Source organism: Salmo salar, chromosome 10 (genome assembly GCF_965601325.2).
Source record: "Salmo salar chromosome 10, fSalSal1, whole genome shotgun sequence".
NCBI classification, from domain to species: domain Eukaryota; kingdom Metazoa; phylum Chordata; class Actinopteri; order Salmoniformes; family Salmonidae; genus Salmo; species Salmo salar.
Window position 1 is genome coordinate 84337326 of NC_138300.1, and position 19091 is coordinate 84356416.

Sequence of the window (19091 nt, forward strand, 5' to 3'; positions counted from 1 at the left end):
GCAAGAGCACAAAATGTGTGCATTTCTAGTCATCTTTGAAAAGCGAGTCAGGTAAAGAGCTTTTTTTTTATGTCTTATGGAATATAGGCCTACATTGAACACCACACATTTGCTGCCTCTGACAGAACAGCTATTTCCATGTTAAAATGTTATGGGATGCATTTTTCTTCATCGTTTTTTATTTTAGTCCACTCTGGTAGTCCTATCACAGCAGCCTACTTGGCCACTGTTAACCTCTACGGGATCGCCCCCCTGCGCGGGATGGTTAAGCTAACGTAGGCTAATGTGATTAGCATGAGATTGTAAGTAACAAGAACATTTCCCAGGACATAGACAAATCTGATATGGGCAGCAAGCTTAAATTCTTGTTAATCTAACTGCACTATCCAATTTTCAGTAGCTATTACAGTGAAAGAATACCATGCTATTGTTTGAGGAGAGCGCACAGTTATGAACTTGAACATGTGTTAATAACCAATTAGGCACATTTGGGCAGTCTTGATACAACATTTTGAACTGAAATGCAATGGTTCATTGAATCAGTCTAAAACTTTTCACCTACACTGCTGCCAACAAGTGGACAAAATCTAAATTGCGCCTAACCTGGAATATTACATTTTGGCCTTTCTCTTTCATTTCAAAGATGATAAAAAAAGGAGATGTTTTTTTCTTTGTATTATCTTTTACCAGATCTAATGTGTTATATTTTCCTACATCAATTTCACATTTCCACAAACTTCAAAGTGTTTCCTTTCAAGTGGTATCAAGAATATGCATATTCTTGCTTCAGGTCTTGATCTACAGTTAGATTTGGGTATGTCATTTAAGGCAAAAATTGAAAAAAAGGGTCCGATCCTCAGGAGGTTTATAAAACTGTAACTTAAAATGGGTACAGCCTCAGTGTTCACAGTAAACACATTTTCACAATAATCAAGTTTGCGCTCGGCAAACCTGAAATTTGCTCAGTGCTCCGAAAGATTTGAGGAAACTTTGGTCCTCTGTCCTGTCATAATTGAATCAAAATAGCTGTTATGAAAAGCCCCCCCCAAAAAAAGATATATAAATGTTACATTGTTTTTTTCTCAATGATTCTGCTGGTCGGTATGCTCAAAATCCTCATATTTGCTAAAACTGCATCAAAACCTCAGGAGGGGCAACAGGCAACATTGCCGATTGCCGTATGCAGTGCCTACCTTCCCCTTCATTGAAATGCATAAAAATAGTTGGTGCACACTCGCATTCCTGACTCCTACATTCATTTAATTGAGCGATTTCATAGTTTGCGCATGTGTATAGCCTTAAAAAGGTTGGTCGTCAGAGATACTCGCCTCTTCCTCTCAGGTGTCATGGGCATCTCTACATAGTTTGACGCTGGCATCCCCTGAGTGTCAACTAACATTAACGAAGCTAGCTACCCACTGGGCAAAAACTGGTTGCACCAACATTGTTTCCACGTCATTTCAACAACAACAACAAAAATCGATCTAATGACGTTGAATCAATGTGGAAGACGGATTGGATTTGCAAAAAGTCATCAACGTTAAGGAATTTGGTATTTTTTTTCGCCCGACTTTGAACCTAAATCCAATAACATGGTGAAATGTTTTGTTGATTTCATGTTGAATTCACGTTAGCTGAACCAAATGTAAATCAAAACTAGAGGTTGAAATTACATCTGTCCCCAGTGGGTAGTTAGCATAAACAATAACCTGACAAAATGGATATATGCACCTCAAACAATTTTCCCTTCATTCAGAAAAGTAGACAAATGGATTTAATTTACATTTGCAATTAGCAGGTCACAGGTGAATGAACATGAGAATAACTGGTTTATTACAAATGTGTAAAACATATGTAACTTGCTCTATCATTATCAGGACCACAAAATACACATTTAAGCTCTGTATACTGTAGAAAAGAGAAGATTTTAAGCTTTGTAACGATATCAAAACTCTCTGATCAGCTGTTAAGAGAAAATCACAGAAGTTTGCCGTCATTTTTCAGCCCGGCCGGCGCCGTTTGCATTCTGCATGCAGCGACGCAAGTGCCACTGTAGAATACGTTGTATGTCTGTCTGTTATTTGGTGTGTGTGCGTGTTAGAAAGATGACCTTGCTATTACCTGGGTCACAGTGGTGCCAGTGGTATCAGGTATGGCTAGGGAGTCTACTCTCCGAACGTGAAGGTTTACATGAACTGTTAGCTGCTTGAATACCTCTTTGAGTGGCAGACAGACGCTAGTATAGCATTAAGTAGACTGTGAATCCCACAGTCTATGGTAAACAAGTGTAATAGATAAAAAAGGTATTGAATGCATGAAACATTATTTGCCAAAATTGGAAACCTGTCATGGTAGAGTAGATAAGCTGGAGAGCTTTGAAGGTGTTCAGTTAAGCTGGTATTTCCCTAGTGAATGGTTCCTTAATGTAACCATTACGTAACTTAATGGTTTGTTACTACCGCATGACTGCTTGTTCATAGAGACACATCCAGGCTTTGATTAAGAAAAACACATATAGCCTATATCCTTTGTCATGCCTGTTTTCCTGCATATTGGTATAAGCTATGTAACCAGTTGTGTAATGCTGCTATCTATCTGCCTTCTGGGGATGACCTTAGCTGCACATGGCCCCTGACCTCTCAGAGGGCCTGACTGGCCCACAGTACAAAGGCTTTCTCATGTTCCAGGGGGAAGTCCCTTAGAGACTGTCCCGCATGCTACATCCTGTTGGTGCCACAAGGGGTGTGTGTGTGTACGCGCACCAGCCCTCCATGTACTGTTATCCCTCTGAGTCAGCTCTACACACACACACACACACACACACACACACACACACACACACACACACACACACACACACACACACACACACACACACACACACACACACACACACACACACACACACACACACACACACACACACACACAGTCCAAAACCACCAGGAAGGGGACATTGACATCCAAACTATTTCTGCAGGCCCTTGTGAATGAACATCAGCCCCTGTAGCTCAGATTGTTCACGCATTCCTCCACCTTGACCGAGGCATGCACATATAACAGCATGAGAGTCTCCACCAGGGCTCCAGCCGTGCTCTGACACCAGGATACCTCATAGCTGCCATGCTTTTCATATAATTGCTACGTGTGCAGATGACGGAGGGTTAAAGCTAATCAAATGTAATGTAATGAATGGGTTAGCATTAGCCAGCTAATCCGTAATCACCTTATCCTATTTCAGGCTTCATGTCTTTCATGGTGCAGTCTTAGCATCATCCACATCCACACAGTAATATCCTTCCCTGGTAATTGTGTGGTGCAACAGGGAACTGGCTTACCTAGGCTGGAACTATACTACATTAATGCTGTCTCTTTTCTCTAGACTGACTACTAGGGTCCTCCCTCGCCTTTGATTTGCGGTATGTTAGTTGTGCGCCAGAACTGTTGTGCTTTATGATTTTATTAAGAGGAGACAGTTTAAGTGCAGTTAATTCCCCCCTAACAAAGACCAGAGAGCCGAGGTAGAGCTGAAGAGTGTGTTTTGATGAATTTACTCAGACTAAACAAATGGGTGTTTGGCTCTGGCCTTAGCTGCTGAACTCACAGTTCTCCACACGTTCTGGGATTGACGATAGTTCTCCAATTTTGTTTAGTGGAACACTCTACTTCTAGGTTTCTAACCTTACAGACTTTGCAACCTGCCCAAACTATCCGTGTTGCTGCTTTGTATTTCAACAGATAACTGAATGAAGTTAAACTCACTGACCTAGTTCTTGTTGCGGACCAGCTATTCTTTCTACCACACTGAGGTATGTGTCCTCTGTTTGCTGATTACCCATCTAGTTCACCACAGGCCATCAAACTAACGTTCTTATGAGGCCACTGAGGCTGTGGTTGCAGAGCAAATCAATTCCACACACACGCCTCTCATCCACACAGACTGAGACAACAACCCAAGGATGTACACAAGCACAGAGTTAATATGTTAGTTGTGTCGGGGTTTGTCAGACTGCCTGCTCCATGTCGTCATTATCACCAATAAGCACTCTCTAGCCTTTTGCTAAAATGTTTTCGAGCGCAGAACGAGTCACTGTGCCTTTTTTAATGCCGTCGCTAATTTTTGGGATGAGGGACTGCAAAACCAAAAGTACAAGCATAATTGTTGTGTTGACAAATGCATTGCTTGCATAACTGTAGCAGCCATTTTGATTGAAAACAGTACTGGTTTGCTTGGGCTAAAGGCTTCTGTGTTCTGTGGTCTATTGTGCAAAAACTGCAGCCCGGCGGCCCAGCCAGGCCCTCTCCCCTCTCTCCTTTTGAAGATGATCAGAGGATGTTTTTGGTTAATAATGAGTCTTTTTCTAGATATATACAATAATCCCCAGGCAGTGCTCTGTCATGCACCATAGGTACCCTGGCCTGTTTTTAAAGATTAATCAGGGGACGTACGACTAATGTGAAACATATTAGTGTTTCTTGATAAAGTGGAAGTCGTGTTGCTATTGTACGCTATCATCACACGCTTGTTGTAGCTATACTGTATGTGCTATTTTGGCGTAGTTTTAACTTCAGGATTTTTGAACAAAAAGATTCTGCATGGTACACTCTTAGAAAAAAAGGTGCCATCTAGAACCTAAAATGGTTCTTCGGCTGAGCTTATAGGAGAACCCTTTGAAGAACCCTTTTTGGTTCCAGATAGAACCCTTTTGCATTCCATGAAGAACCCTTTTCTCAGAGGGTTCATCATGGAACCCAAAAGGGTTCTACATGGAAACAAAAAGGGTTCTCCTATGGGGACAGCCAAAGAACACTTTTGGAATCCTTTTTTCTAAGCATGCAGAGTGTGAAATTCTGAAAGACACGCTTGGCTAGCACCTCCTTTCCTCACAGCTTTTTGACAGCCAGGGGATGTCCAGATGCTTTATAGGTCAGAGTTCAAGCTCTTTGTGGGAGTCAGTCAGTCGGTATATAGGGCTGTGTGTGTCCGTCCCTCTGTCTGGCTGTGAGGGCTTAGAGCGTCAGGGTGAGATCAGTGGGTATAATTAGAGGCAGTTGATTATCCCTCTATCCCGTCTGTATGTCTGACTCCAACAGTAGCCCATTTACTGAGGAAAGAACTAGAAACTGATCCAGGAATAGAGAGCATGACCTGCCCCATGATGGGTGCCCCCTCACGCCTCCTGATTTATTCATGATGCTGAGCTGAGCTGACTCTGAGCTTCCTGTTGTCCATACCCCCTATTTGGACCCCCACTTCCTGTTCTGTCCTGTCCTCTCCCCAATTAGAATAGTGTTTTTTTGTGGGGGTTTTGGAGCCGACCAAATGTACAGGTCGAGTTTCAGCGGTGCCAGAGAGCTAGCCAAGGCACACAAATCCCCCCCCCCCCACCTTTTTGTTTGTGAATGTCTTAAGAAATTGATATGGTGTGGAAAACCGCAACCGTAATGCTGATTCTGCAGTTCGCTGCTACGGTCGCTCTCCTGGCCCATCCTAGAGGGTTTTTTTTTGTCTCTTTTTGCGGTTTCTTTTCCTTCGTCATTCTCAATCTCCCCTCTGTAGCCATGTTCAGCAGTACACTGTTCACCACTCTGCCTTCCTTCCACCCTCTGTCCCTGCCTGGTCCTGGCTGCTGGCAGAGATTGAGATGCTCCTCGCTGGTGGTGATCACTTCACCGCTCAGTAGGTGGAGAAGATGATGATGTATTTGGACCGAGTTACATGTTAAACCAGCACCTGCTTAGTGTGAAGCCAGCAGCAGCAGGCCAGGCTGTCTGGTTCCTGTCTGGGGCTTGAGGGTTGGCCTGGCGCTGAGGCTAGGGATGGAGTTGGAGCCTAGAGCTGGGGATAGAGCTGGGGCTGGGGCTAGAGCTGGGCTTGAGGCTGGGGCTGGAACTGGGGCTGAGGCAGAGCCTGGGACTCAGGGTGGTTGGGGTTAAGCTAGGACTGGGACGTGAGCTTTGACGAGAGCAGGGGTAGAGTGGGGCTGGGGCTTGAGCTGCAGAAGTGGCTTATAGAGTGGGGGTTGGGCAGAGTTATGGTCTGTGTAGTTGTGCTGGTGGTTGTTGAAGGGAATTATAACTGGAAGTTTGACTACACAGTGCAGGATTAGCGAGCCCCTCTATGTGACTGACCGGCACCTGCAAGACTGCAATTCAGTTTAAAGTCTGTTTCAAATCCGTTTTTCATGTTGTTGGTGGACATGGGTACACCGTGTGACTTGAGACTCAATAATCAGATTGCCTCTTTAAACTCCCCCCTGCAGAACGTGAATTGAAGCTGATTGCTAAACAATAGTGGGGGTGGATTATCATCTTAAGCAGACAGAAGGTGGACAAGATAATAATAAGTAGGACGGGTTTTCTATTTACTCAGCTCTAGGCTCCCATTGAGCGGTTGCTTCACAGATGAAATGGACGCTGTAATGGATTGACAAGGGCGGACATTTTCCCCAATGATACAATAAAGAGGTTAGTTGTGACTAGTTCAGTGTTGTTGTTCGGGTCTGAGTAAGGCCTAGTGTGTGGTGCCGAGATGTTTTAATGCCCGGGTAGAGCTGGGTAGACCCCAACGCCCTGTTACAGGTGGGTATCACGCTCGGCAGCTCTCGGTAATATTCCCCAGCATGGCAAGGGCGAGCGTTGGCCCAGAGCGTTGGGCCAGTAAACTAAAGGTTGCTGGTTTGAATCCCCGAGCAGACAAGGTGAAAAATTGGTCGAATGGCCTTTGAGAAAGGCACGTAACCCTCATTTGCTCCATGGGCACCATACTACTGTGGCTGAGCCTGTAAAACACATTCCACTGCACCTACCTGGTGTATGTGACAATAAAACAAATAGGACACTGTCTCAGACCTGGTCTGTTCTCTCAAAACATAAACCTGTGGTGAGGCGTGTTTCTGCGTCACTCAGTGCACAAAAGCAGGCAGCCTCAAGCGTGTTTGTGTGGTTTTATGCATTGATCAAAGATAATATAATAACTGGTCCAAGTTCAAAGTCAGTTCACAGTACATGAGGAAGTAAAGTTAAAGAGGAAGTAAGTATTGCAGTTGGAAAAGTAAGTAATGTCTCCTTAGAAGATATTCATTGCTCACTGTAGTGCAACATTGTCTGTTGTGGTCAGTGTCCCTTGCGCAGTTGCTCTGCCTGTCTTCCTGTTCATATCTATGGGACTCTACTTGTAATGCAAAGTGACATGTTTGGGATGAATGGCAGGGCTCGTGCCAGCCAGGACTGTTAGGCCTCTCTGTTCACTTCTCAATGGAGACACTTCCTGTTGCTGCTTTGAACAGAGCCACATCACACAGACCAGCTGACTTTGGATCAGGGTATTGCATGATTAATGGTGATGATTTTGCTTTCATTTCATACTTCAGTCAGGCCCATAATTATTTGCACCAATGATAACGATGAGCAAAAAAGATTATAAAATAAATAATACAAATACTGAGCAATATTATATGATTGGAAAAAGTATATTATTGTATATCACATTTTTGTAACATACAGTATAGATCAGTAGTTGTATTATTTAATACAGTCTTTTTTGCTCATCTTTATCAAGGGTGCCAGTCATTTTGGATCTGAGATTTTACAAGAAACTTAGGCAAAGGAATCGGCTCCTCAAAGGAGTGAAGTTCCACCACATCCACACAGACATTTTTTAAACCTCCAGTCCATGAAATCAGTAGCCTGATGACTCACACTAAATTCTTCCGCTGCTCTGTCGTTCGCTACATTCACTACATGACCAAAGGTATGTGGACACCTGCTCGTCAAACATCTCATTCCAAAATCATGGGCATTAATATGGAGTTGGTCCCCCCTTCGCTGCTATAACAGCCTCCACTCTTCTGGGAAGGCTTTCCACTAGATGTTGGAACATTGCTGCGGGGACTTGCATCCATTCAGCCACAAGGGTATTAGTGAGGTCGGGCACTGATGTTGGGCGATTAGGCCTGGATCGCAGTCGGCGTTCCAATTCATCCCAAAGGTGCTTGATGGGGTTGAGGTCAGGTCTCTGAGCAGGCCAGTCAAGTTCTTCCACAACGATCTCGACAAACCATTTCTGTATGGACCTCGCTTTGTGCACGGAGGTATTGTCATGCTGAAACAGCATATGGCCTTCCCCAAACTGTTGCCACAAAGTTGGAAGCACAAAATTGTCTAGAATGTCATTGTATGCTGTAGCGTTAAGATTTCCCTTCACTGGAACTAAGGGGCCTAGCCCAAACCATGAAAAACAGCTCCAGACCATTATTCCTCCTCCACCAAACATTACAGTTGGCACTATGCAGTCAGGCAGGTAGCGTTCTCCTGGCATCCGCCAATCCCAGATTTGTACATCGGACTGCCAGATGGTGAAGCGGGATTCATCACTCCAGAGGCCGCGTTTCCACTGCTCCAGAGTGGTGGTGAGCTTTACACCACTCCAACCGACACTTGGCATTGCACATGGGGATCTTAGGCTTGTGTGCGGCTGCTCGGCCATGGAAACCCATTTCATGATGCTCCCGATGAACAGTTCTTGTGCTGACGTTGCTTCCAGAGGCAGTTTGGAACTCGGTGGTGAGTGTTGCAACCGAGGACAGACGATTTTTACGCGCTTCAGCACTCGGCAGTTCCCGTTCTGTGAGCTTGTGTGGCCTACCAATTCCACTTCACAATAACAGCACTTACAGTTGACTGGGGCAGCTCTAGCAGGGCAGAAATGTGACAAACTGACTTGTTGGAAAGTTGTTATCCTATGACGGTGCAACACTGAAAGTCACTCAGCTCTTCGGTAAGGCCATTCTACTGCCAATGTTTGTCTATGGAGATTGCATGGCGGTGTGCTCGATTTTATACACCTGTCAGCAATGGGCGTGGCTGAAATAGCTGAGTCCACTAATTTGAAGGGGTGTCCACATACTTTTGTATATATAGTGTACTTTTAGTCTGAGAGTGCCATCCTTGAAGTTGTTTGTGCTGACGAGGGGCGTTGTAGAAAACAAAGTCATCATCGATTGGATCATCTCTAACTTATCAAAGCCATTGACACATTTTCAAGCCACCGCTTTACCTTTGTGTGTTCTGCTCTGGCCCAACCCATCGTTTTCTGGACCAATCAAATGGCCCAGAATGTGTTGACATTCGGTGAAGGGTCTGGAGGTACTCAGATCCAAACTCATTGCCAGAGAAGAAACTAACGTCCGTGGGCGTGGCGTAGTGTTTGGCCGGAGAAAGGAGTCTGGGTAGCCAGGCAATAAAAACAGCACAGAAAATACCAAACTATTTAGACCTTATTCATCAACAACAAAAGCCCAAACCTCAGGAATTGTCTCTCTCTCAGTCTGCAGCGTTCTACGCAGAGAAAGAAAGCAGGGTGGTTCCATATGATTTCATTGACTTTCTGACTGCACCCCTTTTGATTTGAATGAAACCTTTCATACGTCTGCTTGTGGTAGAAGTGGTCAGGAAGGGACTTTTTGGACCTGAATGTCAAAACATTCAGGAGATAGAGAGTCTCAAAATGGACCCATTTTGCATAAAACCCACCCCACCTTTTGACATCCATGTTACATCGTCTGAGGTGTTTTGTGTTGTGACCGTCAACGGTTGAGACGCAGCATACTCTTGAATTCAAGAGGTCATTTCAGTCTTAGAAATGTAAATCTTAGAATGGACCTATCCCTTCAGACCACTGCAATTTTGCTGGTACACCATTGAAATGTAAATTGAATTGAAACTTTTTACTTCCAATTGCTACCGGAAAGATGGCCGCTGGTCCATCCACCATCAAATGCCAAGTTGAATGGGAATGTCTATTCTATTGTCTATATTTCTGTGATTTCAATACAGTTCCTGTGGAGGAGTGACGGTTTGATTTAGAAACAACGGATATTCCCACTTAAGTCAACATTCTCTGATGTGTGGCCCTCCAACAATCTTTGTGCTACCATTTGAAAGTTTGAAAGTTTATTCACATTTTAGTACATTTATCAGCCAATACATGACACCCACCTTGTGTTCAAGAGTATGCTGTGTCTCAACCAATGGAAGGCACAATACAAACACCTCAGATGATGTAAAATAGGGTCTTAGCTACAACATGCTGTATATGAATCATTTTATTTATTTTTTTAGATAATTTACGTTAAAGCTTAAAAAATGAGTTTCATTAAAACACTTTTTTTTCTTCTCAATAAATCATCAAATAGTTTGACAACCCTGTTTGTAAGCTTTCGAATTGATATCAGACTCAACGGTTTATATTTTTCAGTGATAAAGACATGGATGTCTAATGGTGGGGTGGGTTTTATGCAACATGGCCTAACTTTGAGCACCTCCATCTCCTGAATGTTTTGGAAGTTAGGTTCAAAAAGTAACTTTCTGACCACTTCTACCATGGTCAAACACGTATGGATGGTTTCGTTTCGAATCACAGGGGGTGCAGTCAGAAAGTGATTGAAATCATATGAAACGACCCACCAGCTAGATGCCTTAGTTTAGAGAAAAGGAGAAACAGGGTGGCCATTAAAGGCCCAGGCAACTAAATTACTGTAATGTGCTCTTAATTATGGTTATTAGGCCTGATTTTGTCTGTTAAATGCCTCGTCTGATCCCAAGCCTGGTGTCGCTGCAGGCCAAACCGCTCTCCGTGGTCTGACTCAGGCTGTCGGCCTGTTGTGTGGACTGATACAGAGAAGTGGTAGTGTGAGGCTGTATAATGGCTGTTTACCTCATGCTGCCCTCTGCTTCTGGGTTTACTACTGCATTTATTAACGCTGATGCTCTCTCTCTCCTCTCTCCACAGTGTCCAGTGTCATGAAACTAAATCCACAGCAAGCCCCGCTATATGTAAGTACTCCACTTTAATCCCAAATCTGTCTGTGGTGCGTCCGAGGAAATGGATTCAACGCATCAAAACATATTATGGCTGTTTTCCATTGCTATTTAAAACATTATATTTTGGTGACATGTAAATTATATAGTGTTGTTGAAATATTTGGATTAAAGGAACCTAAGAATAAAAGAGAGAATTGCATTCATTATATAGATAGATAGTACATAGGATGTCTGTGTACATAACATTGGGTTGAGTGAGTGACAGATAGAGGCCTGTCTGTTCTCTGTGACAGTGAGGGTGGGTTGTAGGGCTGTGCTGGATAATTGCATGTTGGTGCTTTGTTTGGGTTAGAGCATGTTTCATTCCATTTACACAGGGTATGAGGTGCCCACGTGTCCACGGGTGGCTGGGCTGGAGACACAACACTGTTACTAGATTATGTGGCAAACCTGTTAGACTCTGTTTAAACATGCAGGCGGTACCTCCCGGTAAAGCTGGTTGTCCGTGTTCACCCTGTGTGTTAAACTAGACCGTCTGGTCTATCTGAACATGGACATATAATGGCCATGTGTGTCTGTGCTGGTGGCGAGGTCCTCGCCCCGTCGTCTTAGTGATACCAAGTCTGCTTTGTAAACAACGTATTGCTGCTCATATCCTAGAACCGAATGTGTGGGTTAAATAAGTTAAAGATTTGCTTCGACTTTGTTAAGTTGCTCTTTAAAAAACATGTTGATGCATCCAGGCAGGGAGTGAAATGTGACACATCTCTGTAAAGTAACCAGTGCTTGACTTGGACTGAAATAGATGCCGGTACTTATTTTGGGTAATGTTTATATTTAGGTGCAGGAACCCCACAATAAGTTTGAACTATTATTCTATAAGAGGTGCAGGAACTCAAGAAGTAGAACATTTGAGGTGCCAAGTCAGGCACTGAAAGTAATTCCTAAGTGGGCCTTAAAACTGTGAGCGAAGCACTTTGTGACCCTTTGACTTGGCAGTGCGACACCATTTTTAGGGTGCCAGTGAATGTTTTTAGCTGGTCATGTTCGTTTTTGCTTCACAATGAGCTTTTTGAAAGTGTATTACTATCGAGATTTATTCCAAAAACAATGGGTATGCAACAATGGGTGTGCGAACCAGTCATTCAAAAAGTTGGTCGAATATTTGCGATGCGCAATTTAGTCATCATACTCTGTTTGAAAGAACGTTTCTAAAGGCATTCCCAGAAAACCTTCCCAATGAAACTTTGACTAAAAAGAAGGACTACCCGACACAATGATATCATGATGATTTGAACCAATCGCGAGGGCATTTGTTTTGCAAACTCTGCCATCACATGTAGCCTACGCTGTACATTGTACAGTACAGCTAGCCAAACACAACAGTCTCTTACTAGGTGAGCAATTGAGTCTAAAGGGCAACTACACCCTCCAATTTCTTGTGATGATTGTTCCCAGACCTCAACGTGATCTCCTGATGTGGTCGTTGTGGATTTAGAATATCACATTTTTGACATTGTGCAAATGTTAATTTTCTTTTCTCCCTCCTAACAATCAAAGTACATATGATATTGTTAAGTTAATTCAAATGTAATTATTTGTATATGGAGGGTAGGTTATTATAGGCTGTAGGCTACATGCTCATTCCGCAAATGAAAGATAACGTTTAAATGTTGCGGACATCATCCATTTCCCGGGCATGCTAATTTAAAAGACGGCTAGTCATAAATTAGCCTGGTTCTGTATGGAATGCGGGTATGTTACGGGACACAGGTCAGGTCATTATTGCTGCGCAGCGTTGGGAAAAATTGGTGCCACCAAATCCTGCTGGTGCCATCAACTGAAAAAGTTGGTCTAGAACCCTGCTCACAAGTGGAGTCAATGGACAATGTTATCTGTGTGACAATCTCGGTGATGCGAATGGGAGGCCTGCGTGAGTTAGGGATATCTGAACCATCTCCGTGGCCTATTGTTAGTGTGTAGCATGAGTTAGCTCTAGAGGCCTGTAACTGGGTGTGTGGGTGTGGCTTTGGATGGGGCCTGGCTTCAAGTTGCCATTGGATCCCTGAGCTGAGCTTTCAGCTCGGCCTGTGGAGCAGAAGCGGGTAGACTAAAGAGAGGGGTAGGAGGGGGTTGTTGCTGTGTGATGTGTGGCCCGGCAGCGTCTGATTTCAGCGAGCAGCCACATGAAGAAGGGGATCAGCTGGGCTCAGTGCACACAGCTAGGTCTGGGCTCTCCTCTCCTCCCGGCAGAGCCTTCTGAGCATGCTCAGTACACAAACAGGAAACCCAGGGCCATCAGACATATAGTAGGAACAGGCTCCAGTCTTCCTCTGACAGCCAGGGGTTTTAATTGGGCAGAGGCAGGAGACGTCTGTGTTAAATCAGCACTCTAGATGTGGTTTAGGAAGAAGACGCCGTTTATACAATATGTGCTGATTCATCCTCATTAAGAGGGAGGAAAGCAAACAGAACCTGATCACTCTGAGGATCCGATCCCAGCCCTCCTCTCCACCACAGATATTCTGTTCTCCACCACAGATCAGCTATTACGACTCTGATCTAATATGTTCATACAGTCCTTAGCTAGTCTCAGATCTATGGCCTGCTGTATTACCAGGGCTGGACAGAGTACTGAAGTATTGTTACTTTAATTACATTTTATTCAAGTAGAAGTAAAATTACTGGAGTAAAAAAAATGACTAAAGTAAAAGTAAAAAGTTGCATTTAAAAGTACTCAGGGTAAAAGTAATTGAGTTGCTTTTAAAATAAAAACATTGATCTTGATAATTAGCTAATTTCACTAAGGTTACCTGAATGTTGTTACACGTGATCTTTTCCATACATTCAACTGAAAAGGAAGAGAAGAAATTAATGTGCAGTACTAATTTCACAAACTCCCCCTTTCACTCACTCACCAGGAGTGGAAAGACTACTGAAATATCCTCATCAAGTAGAGGGACTGTTACTTCAATTACATTTGACTCAGGTAGAGGTACTGTTACTTCAATTACATTTGACTCAAGTAGAGGTACTGTTACTTCAATTACATTTGACTCAGGTAGAGGTACTGTTACTTCAATTACTTCAGTTACTAAAATTACTAATTTGGAAAAATACTCAAAAAAGTACTCGGAAAAGCTACTCAATTACATTAACAAGAGTAGTTGTAATTAGTACTTTACACCTCTGCGTATTACCTCATTTTGCAGCTCAGCACTTGCTTTAAAACTCTACTTGGCTGATTGACTAACGTCAATCAGTACTGACGTGTATCGTCCCCATTCTCATCGACAGGGCTGTAGTGGAGCAGGTTGAAAGCTTCAAATTCCTTGGTGTCCACATCAACAACAAATTAGAATGGTCCAAACACACCAAGACAGTCGTGAAGAGGGCACGACAAAGGGCTAAGCTGCCTGCCATCCAGGACCTCTACACCAGGCAGTGTCAGAGGAAGGGCCTAAAAATTGTCAAAGACCCCAGCCACCCCAGTCATAGACTGTTCTCTCTACTACCGCACGGCAAGCAGTACCGGAGTGCCAAGTCTAGGACAAAAAGGCTTCTCAACAGTTTTTACCCCCAAGCCATAAGACTCCTGAACAGGTAACCAAATGGTTACCCGGACTATTTGCACTGTGTGCCCCCCCCCCCACCCCGCTACACTCTGTTTATCTTATATGCATAGTTACTTTAATTATACATTCATGTACATACTACCTCAATTGTCCCGACCAACCAGTGCTCCCGCACATTGGCTAACCGGGCTCTCTGCATTGTGTCCCACCACCTGCCAACCCCTCTTTTTACGCTACTGTTCATCATATATGCATAGTCACTTTAACCATATCTACATGTACATACTACCTCAATAAGCCTGACTAACCGGTGTCTGTATATAGCCTTGCTACTCTTATTTTCAAATGTCTTTTTACTGTTGTTTATTTCTTTACTTACCTACACACGCGCACACACACACACACACCTTTTTTTTCTCGCACTATTGGTTAAAGCCTTTAAGTAAGCATTTCACTGTAAGGTCTACACCTGTTGTATTCGGTGCACGTGACAAATAAACTTTGATTTGATTTGATCTCGTGACTAAAACAGTGTTCTCTGGAAGCATGCGACCTATCCCTCTTTATGCCTGTTGTGGTGGGCTACACTCAGCCAGATGTTGTCTTACCTTCCTCAGAACTAGAAAGCTGCAGATCAACGTGACTGAGATGTGCTGCAGTCTGTGGTCACGCTTTTTTGCTCTCTTCCTGCCTGTGTGTCTGCTGTTTCCTGTGCATTACGTGAGGCCTGCCACCTTTCTGTTCTAAATATTGAACAGGGAACATAAAAACAAAAAACAAAGCAGCAACTGAACTCAAGTAACCCCTTGTTCTAAAAGAACACATTATATGTTAAGTGGTGTGAGTGCAGTTGATACGCTTTGAAACACATGGCTGGTTCGGCCCTGGGGGTTGCAGAAGGAGAGAGGGAGTGACTAACTACACACGGAGAAGTTCATTCCTTTTCCTCTGTTGGTCTCACTCTCTTTCTCCATCTGTTCCTGTCTCCTCACCTTAGACAATGTGACGGTGAGCTCAGAGTTTGCCCCCCTGGTCCTATGGTCCCCTCGCGCTGGGTGTGGTGTGAGTAGAGAGTCAGGAATGTAACAGGGCTGGGGCAAACCTCAGCATGTCGGCCACTCGTGACAGTGACTCATTCACATGTGCGCGGTGCGCTAGTGTGGCTGGGTTGTGTCTGTACAGGGACCCATTTCAGCAAGGGATCCTGCACATACAAGCTCACCTGATAAGTGTGTTGTAACTTGTTTAATTTGAAGGCTCTGATTTTCAGCCGTCAGGGACAGCTCTGGTCATGGCCTTGGTTAAGTGCTAAATAAGTTAGAGCAGGGGAACAGTGTGGCTAATTCAATCAGATGCCCTGCCCTCTGTGGATTTGATGGAATTGTTCCAGCCAAGAGAACAAATGTAGGAATACAGAGTCTGTGTCCTGCCCTTCTAGGAAGCCTGGGTGTGTGCTGTTGGGATACTTTATGCCCTTGGAGTAATACAGCTGTCTCTGAAGAGGAGGAAACGCACGCACGCACGCACGCACGCACGCACGCACGCACGCACGCACACACACACACACACACACACACACACACACACACACACACACACACACACACACACACACACACACACACACACACAGGGTTCGAGAGCCACCCAGTCTTTTTTGGTGTGAGTGGTGTCAAGGTCAGTCTGTCATTAGAGTACCTCAGTAGCAGGCAGCCAGGCAGCAGCTCCTCCTTGGTCTGTCTCTCTCTGGGGTTATTTCCAGTCAGGAGCTCCTCCTTGGTCTGTCTCTCTCTGGGGTTATTTCCAGTCAGGAGCTCCTCCTTGGTCTGTCTCTCTCTGGGGTTATTTCCAGTCAGCAGCTCCTCCTTGGTCTGTCTCTCTCTGGGGTTATTTCCAGTCAGGAGCTCCTCCTTGGTCTGTCTCTCTCTCTGGGGTTATTTCCAGTCAGGAGCTCCTCCTTGGTCTGTCTCTCTCTGGGGTTATTTCCAGTCAGGAGCTCCTCCTTGGTCTGTCTCTCTCTGGGGTTATTTCCAGTCAGGAGCTCCTCCTTGGTCTGTCTCTCTCTGGGGTTATTTCCAGGCAGCAGCTCCTCCTTGGTCTGTCTCTCTCTGGGGTTATTTCCAGTCAGGAGCTCCTCCTTGGTCTGTCTCTCTCTGGGGTTATTTCCAGTCAGGAGCTCCTCCTTGGTCTGTCTCTCTCTCTGGGGTTATTTCCAGTCAGGAGCTCCTCCTTGGTCTGTCTCTCTCTGGGGTTATTTCCAGTCAGGAGCTCCTCCTTGGTCTGTCTCTCTCTCTGGGGTTATTTCCAGTCAGGAGCTCCTCCTTGGTCTGTCTCTCTCTGGGGTTATTTCCAGTCAGGAGCTCCTCCTTGGTCTGTCTCTCTCTGGGGTTATTTCCAGGCAGCAGCTCCTCCTTGGTCTGTCTCTCTCTGGGGTTATTTCCAGTCAGGAGCTCCTCCTTGGTCTGTCTCTCTCTGGGGTTATTTCCAGTCAGGAGCTCCTCCTTGGTCTGTCTCTCTCTGGGGTTATTTCCAGTCAGGAGCTCCTCCTTGGTCTGTCTCTCTCTGGGGTTATTTCCAGTCAGGAGCTCCTCCTTGGTCTGTCTCTCTCTGGGGTTATTTCCAGTCAGGAGCTCCTCCTTGGTCTGTCTCTCTCTCTGGGGTTATTTCCAGTCAGGAGCTCCTCCTTGGTCTGTCTCTCTCTGGGGTTATTTCCAGTCAGGAGCTCCTCCTTGGTCTGTCTCTCTCTCTGGGGTTATTTCCAGTCAGGAGCTCCTCCTTGGTCTGTCTCTCTCTGGGGTTATTTCCAGTCAGGAGCTCCTCCTTGGTCTGTCTCTCTCTGGGGTTATTTCCAGGCAGCAGCTCCTCCTTGGACTGTTTCTCTCTGGGGTTATTTCCAGTCAGGAGCTCCTCCTTGGTCTGTCTCTCTCTGGGGTTATTTCCAGTCAGGAGCTCCTCCTTGGTCTGTCTCTCTCTGGGGTTATTTCCAGTCAGGAGCTCCTCCTTGGTCTGTCTCTCTCTGGGGTTATTTCCAGTCAGGAGCTCCTCCTTGGTCTGTCTCTCTCTGGGTTTATTTCCAGTCAAGAGCTCCTCCTTGGTCTGTCTCTCTCTGGGGTTATTTCCAGTCAGGAGCTCCTCCTTGGTCTGTCTCTCTCTGGGGTTATTTCCAGTCAGGAGCTCCTCCTTGGACTGTTTCTCTCTGGGGTTATTTCCAGTCAGGAGCTCCTCCTTGGTCTGTCTCTCTCTGGGGTTATTTCCAGTCAGCATTTAGAACTACCTCTGATGTAGATCTCTGGAACAGCATCACAAACAACCCAAGAATGCCTAAGAACATGCTAGACTAGAGGCAAACCACTCCAGACCCAAGAGCAGTGGAACCGTTGGAATCTTAGTGGAATGGTTGGAACATTTGTGCTGTGAACTTATCTTTCAAACGTCTGGTACACATGTAGTACTCGATAGCTTACATCATTTGGAACTCATAATCATGTGTTGAAATACATCAAAAGTATATAAAAAGGAGGAAGGGAAGCTCTACTAAGGTACACAATAGTAGATTTTGGTAGACAAAAGGTGGTCTTTTGGTAAACAAAGTTTAAAAACTCCTACGAGTTTCGCCTGCATGGAGTACGCCCTGACGAAGGCCATGCAACCGAATCGCGTCAGCGTTTTTCAACTTAGTTTCCATTCCATACAAATAAAGGCATTTTAATGGATTATATGAAGAGTGCCTTGGTCCTCCTTTCTTTTTGATACATAAAAAGTATATTTCACAAACCCCTGCAGGGTGGTCTATTGGCAAATGTTTTGGTTTAGTTAGTCTTTTTGCTCTTGCTCTCTTTCTTTCGGCTTCAACACCTGTTGTCTATATTGGGCTTTTACAGTAGAAGTGGCCCAAGGCCCAGTTTACCATTAGTGTGCATGCTCTTGCTCCTGAACAGCACTGCATTATACTGTCATGTTTTGATTCATTCTTTTTTCCAACTAGTCTTTTTGTTGTCTTCAGCCTTTTGTCATTGTTGAGAAGCACTTCATGGTTTCACTTTGTATTGCTTGGATTAGTTTTAGACTGTGACCTTTTGTACTTTTGATTGCTTGAAATAAAATATTTGTCCTCAGAGGCCTTCCGATTGTCTTTATATCGCTGATGACAGTCCTGAAGCCTTTTCCCAAACAAGTCATACTGGCTGCTCAAATGATTTAATAGCTTTCTGTCACAGGACTTTGTCATTTGACCTCGGTCTAAAACCTGTCTAACTCCCTAGCCACTTTTACATAATGGAAAAAACCTTTGACTGTTCTAAATGAGAAAAATGAAAATGAAGTCTACTTCTTTCTCCCTCATCACGCCCAACTAGCGTCTCCAAATAGAAGCCTCTGTTCAGAGTACAGGCTCCCGTAACCCAATCAGCAAGCCACATCTGCCGCCCTAGGGCCATGTCAACACCACGGAGTAGGACACATCACATCAACAGGTTAAGGAGGTGTGTCCTCCGCGTCAGTCAGAGCTGAGTCGAACACAAGACAGTAGCGGGGAGGGAGCTGCAGACAGACATGCTAACTACCCTCCTCTTTTTGTGTTGCCGTCGGCTACTCATGTAGAAAATGGCTGCAGCAGAAAGATACCATTACTAATCTCTTACTGTAAAACAAGGGTCTTTCTTTCAGATGATCGGCTCGACCACATAGACAAAA

At 44.6% G+C, this 19091-nt stretch overlaps 1 protein-coding gene across 8 annotated transcripts in view; it reads left to right on the forward strand.

The window, feature by feature from the left end:
* The window catches only part of akap13b (A-kinase anchoring protein 13b), a 97418-nt gene that overhangs the window by 8828 nt on the left and 69499 nt on the right, over positions 1-19091 (forward strand). For all 8 annotated transcript variants that reach the window (XM_014124442.3, XM_014124440.3, XM_014124441.3 and 5 more), the window contains exon 2: positions 10793-10836. In XM_014124442.3, the coding sequence (XP_013979917.3) occupies positions 10804-10836 (33 nt within the window). In that variant the 5' untranslated portion in view covers positions 10793-10803. The remainder of the gene's footprint in view (positions 1-10792; positions 10837-19091) is intronic.